Here is a 10,309-nt window from a genome sequence, read left to right as displayed (position 1 = left end):
GTGGGCTTTCTCTAGTTGCGGCGAGCAGGGGCTACTCTTCACTGCGGTGCGCGGGCTTCTCACTGCAGTGGCTTCTCTTTGTTGCAGAGCACGGGCTCTAGGCGTGCAGGCTTCAGTAGTTGTGGCACACGGGCTCAATAGTTGTGGTTTTCAGGCTCTAGAGCTCAGGCTCAGTAGTTGTGGCGCACGGGCTTAGTTGCTCTGTGGCATGTGGGATCTTCCTGGACCAGGGATCAAACCCATGTCCCCTGCATTGGCAGGCAGACTCTCAACCACTGCGCCACCAGGGAAGTCCCACAATTTCATTTTTTATGAATTGTATTAAGATCAAAATAAGAGATGGGTGTTCAAACATTTTACCTTGTGTAACCTCGTGTCCAGATTCTTATAATGGCCTCCTAACTCATCTCCCTGCTTCCACTCTTGTCCTGCTCTAATCTCTCTTCACTGAGCAGCCCAGGGATATTTTTAAAACAATAAATCAGACCGTGTCACTTAATGTGCAAACTCCTCATCGATGACTTGCAGTTCTTTTTAGATTAAAACCCAGGTTTCCTACCATGGGCTGCAGTGACCTGCATGATCTACCTCCTAACTCTACAAACTCATATGATGATGATGATTGACAGACAAATAGCACTATTGAGTATCCACTATGTATTCTACACCCTTTGTCTCACTGAATCGTTTCCACAGCCCTAGCTCCCCTGCTCTGAAATTTGCAAAGCAGCTACACTCTGCTCCTTTCTATTCCAAATACCCACAGAGCCCTGTCCCACCTCTGGACCTCAGCATTTGCTCTTGGTCCCAGAGGCTCTTGTTCCAGCTCTCATGGCTGGCTCATGTGCATCCAATCAGGAGTCTGTGCAAACATCACCTCTTCAGAGAGACCGTCCTTGACTTAATCTAAGCAGCTCCCTCCCATTGTGAAATCCTTTCCTGTGATGACTTCTTGCTGATGAGGACTTATCGGAGCCTGCCAAGGCTATGTTTATTTCTTTTCTTGTGTTCATTTGTTTTTCCACCTAGAACATTTTTTTTTTCTCTAACAGCTCTTGATTTTAATACTGTTACTGGTTTTTCAACATAATGAATACATTAAAAAATTCATAGCAAAATCCATACACCTGTGGTCAATTAATTGACAACAATGGAGGCAATAATATATTAATACAATGGAGAAAAAGTCTCCTCAACAAGTGGTGGTGGGAAAGCTGGAGAGCCACATGCAAATCAATATGAACACTCCCTCACACCATACCCAAAAAAACTTCAAAATAGCTTAAATACCCAAGTATAAGACATGACACCACAAAACTCCCAGAAAAGAACAAAGGCAAAACACTCTCAGACAGAAACTGTAGCAACATTTTCTTAGATTAGTGTCCCAAGGCAAAAGAGACATAAAAGCAAAAATGAACAAATGGGACCTGACCTAAAAAAACGTAAAAGCTTTTGCACTGCAAAGGAAACCACAAACAAAACGAAAAGACAACCTAGGGACTGGGAGAAAATATCCGCAAATGATGTGCCCACAAGGGGCTAATATCCAAAATATACAAACAGCTCATACAACTCAACAAAACAAACCACCCAACCAAAAAATGGGCAGAAGACCCAAACAGACACCCCTCCAGAGATGACACACAGATGGCCAACAGGCACCTGGAAAGATGCTCAACATCAATAACCATTAGAGAAATGCAAATCAAAACCACCACGAGATATCACCCCACACCAGTCAAAATGGCCACCATCAAAAAGTCCACAAACAATAAACCTGGAGAAGGGGGCTTCCCTGGTGGCGCAGTGGTTGAGAGTCCGCCTGCCAATGCAGAGGACACGGGTTCGAGCCCTGGTCTGGGAAGATCCCACAGGCCGCAGAGCAACTGGGCCCGTGAGCCACAATTACTGAGCCTGCGCGTCTGGAGCCTGTGCCCCGCAACAAGAGAGGCCGCAATAGTGAGAGGCCCGCGCACCGCGATGAAGAGTGGCCCCCGCTTGCCGCAACTAGAGAAAGCCCTCGCACAGAAACGAAGACCCAACACAGCCATAAATAAATAAAAAAAAATTAAAAAAAAAAAAAAAAACCTGGAGAAGGTGTGGGGAAAAGGGAGCCCTCCCACACTGCTGGTGGGGATGTAAACTGGTGCAGCCCTCATGGAAAACTGCGCGGAGATCCCACAAAAAACCAAAATTAGAGCCACCACACCCAGCAATTCCACCCCTTGGCATACACCCCAAAAGATGAAAACTCTAATTCAAAAAGATACATGCACCCCAATGTTCATAGCGGCACCATCCACAAGAGCCAAGACACCGAAGCAGCCCAAGGGCCCATCAACAGATGACTGGCTTAGGAAGATGTGGCACATTTACATACAATGGCATATGTATTACTCAGTCACAAAAAAGAACGAAATATTGCCATTTGCAGCAACATGGATGGACCCAGAGAATATCACACTAAGTGGAATAAGTCAAACAGAAGAAGACAGTTAAGATTTCACTTACATGCGGAATCCAAAAAAATAATACAAATGGATCTATAAAAAAAACAGAAGAACTCACAGACAAAGAAAACAAACTTATGGTTACCAAAGGGGAAAGGGAGGGGTGGCGGGATAACTTAGGAGTATGAGATTAACAGATACAAACTACTATACATAAAACAGATAAGCAACAAGGATTTACTGTATAGCACAGGGAACTATATTCAGTATCTTATAATAACCTATAATGGAAAATAATCTGAAAATATATATATATATAACTGAATCTCTTTTCTGTACACCTGAAACTAACACAATATTGTAAATTAACTATATTTCAGTAAAAAAAAAAAAATATATATATATATATATTTAATGAACAATGCTATGATGTACCATACTTACCCCACCTCACTGTCTTGTTCTGCCCAGAGCATAGCAAGCCACTGCTGTTTATACACAGAAGATAGCCATTCTGAAGGTACCAGAGAATCTTGTTCGATAATTCTCGCGGAGGCCAAATCACTGATAATATACCGTAACCTTAAATGTCTGAATACTGACACAAATGGTTTTCCTTGCTCAGTTTCAAGGAAGGTCATACCTTCAAAATCTTTTCTCCTCATAGAAAACCAGACATCTGTTTCAGTCAAAAGCTGTTTTAAAGATCCATTCCAAGAAGGCACAAGTTGAAGGAATATCCACTTTTTAAGGGCTGTGTATACATCCATCTCCACTTGCATCACAAATAAGTTAGATGAACCAATGAGTTGTTTCATGACATTTATACTGAGTTCTTTAAAAAGTTCAACATTCTGGTGAGTCATCAAATTGTTTAGAAGCCATTCAAGGCACTTTTTCTTTACAGAATCCAGTCCATAGGTCCCTGCCGATGTGTAATAGCCACACACGGGTTTTCACATTAATTGTTCCCTTCATTGTCTCACCACACTGCTGTATTAAACCATCCAACTGCGGCATACAAGCTGCTGCCAAAATGGCAATAACTCGACTGGCCTTTATTAAGACATCATCTCGATACAATGACCCAAATGCCACCTGCAGTGCTTCTATATCAATATTCTGCTCTGGAATCTCCAGTTCAATAATATTCATGCTGGACTCCTTCCATGAACCACTGAACATACTAGAAGAGTAGCCAGATTGACATAAATACATTTTGTGTAAGCTCCACTCTTCTCCGAGAGCACAAATCTTAATGTCACTGTTTTCGCCATTTAAAAATAATGTTTGATAAATATATTTGGATGCACTCTTCAATGTTTTCCTCCGAGGGGTGTTGAGGAGTCGCTGCTGCTCGTCCCCTTCCTCCTCATCCTCGTCTGTCTCGGAATCGGGGTGACAGTAGCAGACGGCCCCGCTGCTCCGCTTGCGCTTGCGGCTGCCCGGACAGTAACAGAAGCCGTGGGCGGCCGCGTCGCCATCAGTCTCCGGCCTCCGGGCCGAGCCCCCAGCCCCAGAACCCGGCTCCTGCTGGGCTCGGGCTCGCCCCTGGGGGCACAGCACTCGGCTGCTCAGCGAGCCCATGGGTCACGGCTTGCAGAGACTTCAGAGAGCGCACCTCAGGGAGCCCGATGAAGGCGGTCTCCCGCCATGGCCCGGCCGCCACCGCCGGCCTCCACGTGGCCCGCGTGCCTACACCGCCACCTTCTCACGCGCAGCCCAGACCATTGCAGAGGGCGCTACTGCCTCCATCCTCCGCCCCGCCCCCCGCGTCTGCCTGCGCCGCACGCCCGGACCTCAGGCGAACTTTTTTTTTTTAATTTAATTATTTTTAATACAGCAGGTTCTTATTAGTTATCTATTTTATACATATTAATGTATGTATGTCAATCCCAATCTCCCAATTCATCACACCACACTCCCCCACCACCGTTTTACCCCCTTGGTGCCCATACGTTTGTTCTCTATATCTGTGTCTCTATTTCTGCCCTGCAAACTGGTTCATTTGTACCATTTTTCTAGATTCCACATGTATGCATTAATATACGATATTTGTTTTTCTCTTTCTGACTTATTTCACGCTGTATGACAGTCTCTAGGTCCATCCATGTCTCTACAAATGACCCAATTTCATTCCTTTTTATGGCTGAGTAATATTCCATTGTATATATGTAGCACATCTTCTTTATCCATTCGTCTGTCGATGGACATTTAGGTTGCTTCCATTACCTGGCTATTGTAAATAGTGCTGCAATGAACATTCGGGTGCATGTGTCTTTTTGAAGTATGGTTTTCTCTGGGTATACCTAGTAGTGGGATTGCTGGGTCATATGGTAATTCTATTTTTAGTTTTTTAAGGAACCTCCATACTGTTCTCCATAGTGGCTGTATCAATTTACATTCCCACCAACAGTGCAAGAGGGTTCCCTTTTCTCCTCACCCTCTCCAGCATTTGTTGTTTGTAGATTTTCTGATGATGGTCATTCTGACCGGTGTGAGGTAATAACTCATTGTAGTTTTGATTTGCACTTCTCTAATAATCAGTGATGTTGAGCAGCTTTTCATGTGCCTCTTGGCCATCTTGGTCCTGTCTTCTTTAGAAAAATGTCTATTTAGGTCTTCTGCCCACTTTTTGATTGGGTTTTTTTTTTTAAGATTTATTTATTGATTGATTGATTGCTATGTTGGGTCTTCGTTTCTGTGCGAGGGCTTTCTCTAGTTGCGGCAAGTGGGGGCCACTCTTCATCGCGGTGCGCGGGCCTCTCACTATCTCAGCCTCTCTTGTTGCGGAGCACAGGCTCCAGACGCGCAGGCTCAGTAGTTGTGGCACACGGGCTTAGTTGCTCCGCTGCATGTGGGATCTTCCCAGACCAGGGCTCGAACCTGTGTTCCCTGCATTAGCAGGCAGACTCTCAACCATTGCGCCACCAGGGAAGCCCCTGTTTGTTTTTTTGATACCGAGCTGCATGAGCTGTTTATATATTTTGGAGATTAATCCTTTGTCTGTTGCTTTGTTTGCAAATATTTTCTCCCATTCTGAGGGTTGTCTCTTCATCTTGTTTATAGTTTCCTTTGCTGTGCAAAAGCTTTTAAGTTTCATTAGGTCCCATTTGTTTATTTTTGTTTTTATTTCCATTACTCCAGGAGGTGGGTCAAAAAAGATCTTGCTCTGATTTATGTCAAAGAGTGTTCTTCCTATGTTTTCCTCTAAGAGTTTTATAGTGTCCGGTCTTACATTTAGGTCTCTAATCCATTTTATTTTTATTTATTTTTGTGTATGGTGTTAGAGAGTGTTCTAATTTCATTCTTTTACATGTAGCTGTCCAGTTTTCCCAGCACCACTTATTGAAGAGACTGTCTTTTCTCCATTGTATATCCTTGCCTCCTTTGTCATAGATTAGGTGACCGTAGATGCGTGGCTTTATCTCTGGGCTTTCTATCCTGTTCCATTGATCTATATTTCTGTTTTTGTGCCGGTACCATACTCTCTTGGTTACTGTAGCTTTGTAGTATAGTCTGAAGTCATGGAGTCTGATTCCTCCAGCTCCGTTTTTTTCCCTCAAGGTTGCTTTGGCTATTCGGGGTCTTTTGTGTCTCCATACAAATTTTAATATTTTTTGTTCTAGTTCTGTAAAAAATGCCATTGGTAATTTGATAGGGATTGCATCGAATCTGTAGATTGCTTTCAGTAGTATAGTCATTTCACAATATTGATTCTTCCAATCCAGGAACATGGTATACCTCTCCATCTGTTTGTGTTGTCTTTGATTTCTTTCATCAGTGTCTTATAGTTTTCTGAGTACAGGTCTTTTACCTCCCTAGGTAGATTTATTCCCAGGTATTTTATTCTTTATGTCGCAATGGTGAATGGGATTGTTTCCTTAATTTCTCTTTCTGATCTTTCATTTTTAGCATATAGGTATGCAAGAGATTTCTGTGCATTAATTTTGTATCCTTCAACTTTACCAAATTCATCGATTAGCTCTAGTAGTTTTCTGGTGGCATCTTTTGGATTTTCTATGTATAGTATCATGTCACCTGCAAACAGTGACAGTTTTACTTCTTCTTTTCCAATTTGTATTCCTTTTATTTCTTTTTCTTCTCTGATTGCCATGGCTAGGACTTCCAAAACTATGTTGAATAATAGTGGTGAGAGTGGACATCCTTGTCTTGTTCCTGATCTTAGAGGAAATGCTTTCAGTTTTTCACCATTGAGAATGATGTTTGCTTTGGGTTTGTTGTATATGGCCTTTATTACGTTGAGGTAGGTTCCCTCTATGCCCACTTTCTGCAGAGTTTTTATCATAAGCGGGTGTTGAATTTTGTCAAAAGCTTTTTCTGCATCTATTGAGATGATCATATGGTTTTTCTTCTTCATTTTGTTAATATGCTGAATCACATTGATTGATTTGTGTATATTGAAGAATCCTTGCATCACTGGGATAAATCCCACTTGGTCATGGTGTATGATCCTTTTAATGTGTTGTTGGATTCTGTTTGCTAGTATTTTGTTGAGGATTTTTGCATCTATATTCATCAGTGATATTGTTCTGTAATTTTCTTTTTTTGTTGTATCTTTGTCTGGTTTTGGTATCAGGGTGATGGTGGCCTTGTAGAATGAGTTTGAGAGTGTTCCTTCCTCTGCAATTTTTTGGAAGAGTTTGAGAAGGACGGGTGTTAGCTCTTCTCTAAATGTTTGATAGAATTCACCTGTGAAGCCATCTGGTCCTGGACTTTTGTTTGTTGGGAGATTTTTAATCATAGTTTCAATTTCATTACTTTGTGATTGGTCTCTCCACCTAGAATATTTTGTAAACTCTTTATGACAGTTTCCTCACCAGTCTTGCCCGCTACTCTATCACCAATACCTAATGTGTGCAAGGAACAGAGGAAGTGCTCAATATGTATTTTTAAAAATTTTTGTTGGAGTATAGTTGATTTACAATGTTGTGTTACTTTCTGCTGTACAGCACAGTGAATCAGTTATACATATACATATATCCACTCTTTTTTAGATTCTTTTCTCATATAGGTCATTACAGACTATTGAGTAGAGTTCCCTTTGCTGTACAGTAGGTCCTTATTAGTCATCTATTTTATATATAGTAGTCTGTATATGTCAATCCCAATCTCCCATTTATCCCTCCCCACATCCCCCCTTGGTAAGCTCAATATGTATTTGGTAAATGATATCTTAAGAATATTAAGTGATAAATTCTAAAAAAATCCTATACATTTCTTTGTAAGTAGTGACCACCTAACCATGTCAATATTTGTAACTTAACATGCCTGGTTTTAGTATGGTCACTAGATGGGCATGCATTTGTTGCCTGAGTAGCCATACAAAAAGCAGGTCAGGTGAACACTGGGGAAACATACCTAAGGGTTTCAGATGTAACTGGATGATCAGGTGAGTACAGCCACGCAGTTTAGAGCAGAGAACTGTGAGAGGAAGGAGTGAGAGCTGTCTGGGGCTGTCAGAAAGTCAGCCGGTATGTGCTCTTTTGTTGGGGAGTGGTTTGGTGTGGTCTGGGCCTTGGGATAGAGGGTTAATGATGGAGGGGTGAGGAGTGGCAGGAGGTTAGGTTGAAGGTTAGACCACAAACGATGGAGAAGCGTGCTGAATACCATGCTAAAGAGGACGAACTTTGCGCTGGAAGCATGGTTGGCTGTGGAAGTGGGAGAGAGCTTAGGAAATCAGAGTGATTAGATTAATGCCACACAGGTGAGGGCACATGGATTGGAGAAAGCAGAGCCTGCGGGCAAGACATGAGGCCTGTGGTGCAGTAAGAATGAAGAGGATGCTGGGCATTGAGTTAATGTTCAAAGTGTTTGCTCAGTAAATAGCAGATGTTCAAAATATGCATGATGAAATATACAACACATCATATGAACTGGTTAAAGGAAATCTGGGTGGTGTGATAGAGAGGCATATGCTTCTTTAACCCCAGTGTGACTGTTAATGTATAGACAAGCATTGTGTGTCCTTGAATGAAGTATTGTAGATACAATTTGTAGGTAAGGCACAGCATTAAGAACTAGAAGGGCCTTCAGAGTGGACCGGTGCCCTATTCTTATTCTCACCTGTGTAGCTTTGCCCTTTTCACCAGGGCTTTCTTCACATTCCCTGACTATGTCACATGCTTGCCACCTCCAGATTTTTGCCCCTGATGGTTTCTTTCCCCTATCCCTGCTGGCTGAGATCCTACTCATTTTTCTTGGCCAAGATACATAGTCATGTCTGATGCCTTCCTTACTTTCGTTCAGATGAAATCCGTTGCTCTGCTCTATGCTCCTGTGTCATTCGCATTGAGGTCTATTATGTGAATATGCACTGGGCACAATCTGTGGTGAGTAACAGGGTAGACTCTTTTTTAAATTGAAATTTAGTTGATTTACAATATTGTGTGACTTTAAGATGTACAACATAGTGATTCAGTATTTTTTCAGCTTATATTTCATTATAGGTTATTATAAGATAATGGGTATAATTCCCTGTACTCTACAGTAAATCCTTGTTGCTTACCTATTTTCTATATATAATAATATCTGTTGATCTCATGGCCCTAATTTGCCCCTCCCCCCCTTCCCTTTCCCCTTTGGTAACCACAAGTTTGTTTTCTATATCTGTGAGTCTCCTTCTGTTTTGCCTATACATTTATTTGCATTATTTTTTAGATTCCACATATAAGTGATATCATATAGTACTGATATTTGTCTTTCTTTGTCAGACTTATTTCACCAAGGATAATATTCTCTAGGTCCATCCAATTTGCTGCAAATGGCAGTATATCATTCTTTTTCATGGCTGAGTAATATTCCATTGTATATATGTACCACATCTTCTTAATCCAGTTGTGTGTTGATGGGCACTTGGGTTGCTTCCATGTCTTGGCTATTGTAAATAGCGCTGCATCAGTCTTTTCAAATTAGTGTCTTTATTTTTTCTGGATCTATACCCAAGAGTGGAATTGCTGGATCATATGGTAGTTCCATTTTTCATTTTTTAAGGAACCTCCATACTGTTTTCTCTAGTGGCTGCAGGGTGGCCTCTTAAACCAGACTACCTATGTTTGCTCTTGACTAGCCAGGTAAATGACTGAAACACCCTGTGCTTTAGTTTCCTCATTTGTGAAATGAAGGTAATAATAGTATGAATAATACTATGCACTTGTAGGGTTGTTGGAAGGATCTGATGAGCTAATACGTATGAAATGCAAGAACAACCCCTGGCACATAGTAGGGCATTGAGTGTGTTAGCTACTTCCCTGCTTGACTGTGGGTTGCTGAGAGTAAGTGGTGTAGGTCTTACTCTTTTCTGTGACCCCAGAGCCTGGCCCAGTGGGTGACTCACTGTGGTACTCAGAGAGGGCTGCTGAGTGAATGGACGGCACAGGTGAGGAAACTGGGGCTCTGAGCAGTTAAGGGGCATGTCCACAGCCCCACGGGAGCATGCACGCAGGGCCTCCTGAGACCCAGGTCAGTGCTCTTAGGTTGGCCATTGAATTGGTCATGTATGAATGTGGAGTAAGCTATTCTGTCTGTGTGCCTTTAGCACAGAAGACTCAGTGCATTTAAAGTCACTTTTCAAGTTGCCTTTTATGACATCTAGGAGAGCGACATTTACAGTTACAGAACATAAAAAAAAGTGAATGTAAATGTAACCTTCTGAAATTACTGTGATTTAGGGAATGATAGATGTTATTTTTTCACAAGTTTTATGTACTGTGAGTGCATGCTATAGAATAATCTGAACAACAGTTGCAAATAAGCCTGAAGAGTACTTATTTCTACGACAGGATATGATGGCAGTGTGTGCCTTATCTTTCAAACATTTGCAAAATGTGTGGCAT

General features: G+C 41.9%; 1 protein-coding gene across 1 annotated transcript; it reads right to left on the bottom strand.

The window, feature by feature from the left end:
* Positions 1-2,893: 2,893 nt before the first annotated feature.
* Positions 2,894-4,040, bottom strand: LOC102997560 (germ cell-less protein-like 1). Its single transcript, XM_057553360.1, is given in 2 exon segments — positions 2,894-3,403; positions 3,405-4,040. Coding segments are annotated over 2 exon segments (1,146 nt in total).
* Positions 4,041-10,309: the final 6,269 nt, after the last annotated feature.

This window comes from Balaenoptera acutorostrata, chromosome 9 (assembly GCF_949987535.1).
Source record: "Balaenoptera acutorostrata chromosome 9, mBalAcu1.1, whole genome shotgun sequence".
Lineage (NCBI taxonomy): Eukaryota > Metazoa > Chordata > Mammalia > Artiodactyla > Balaenopteridae > Balaenoptera > Balaenoptera acutorostrata.
Note: the sequence above shows the minus strand (reverse complement) of the source record. Positions and strands in the feature narration are given on the sequence as shown.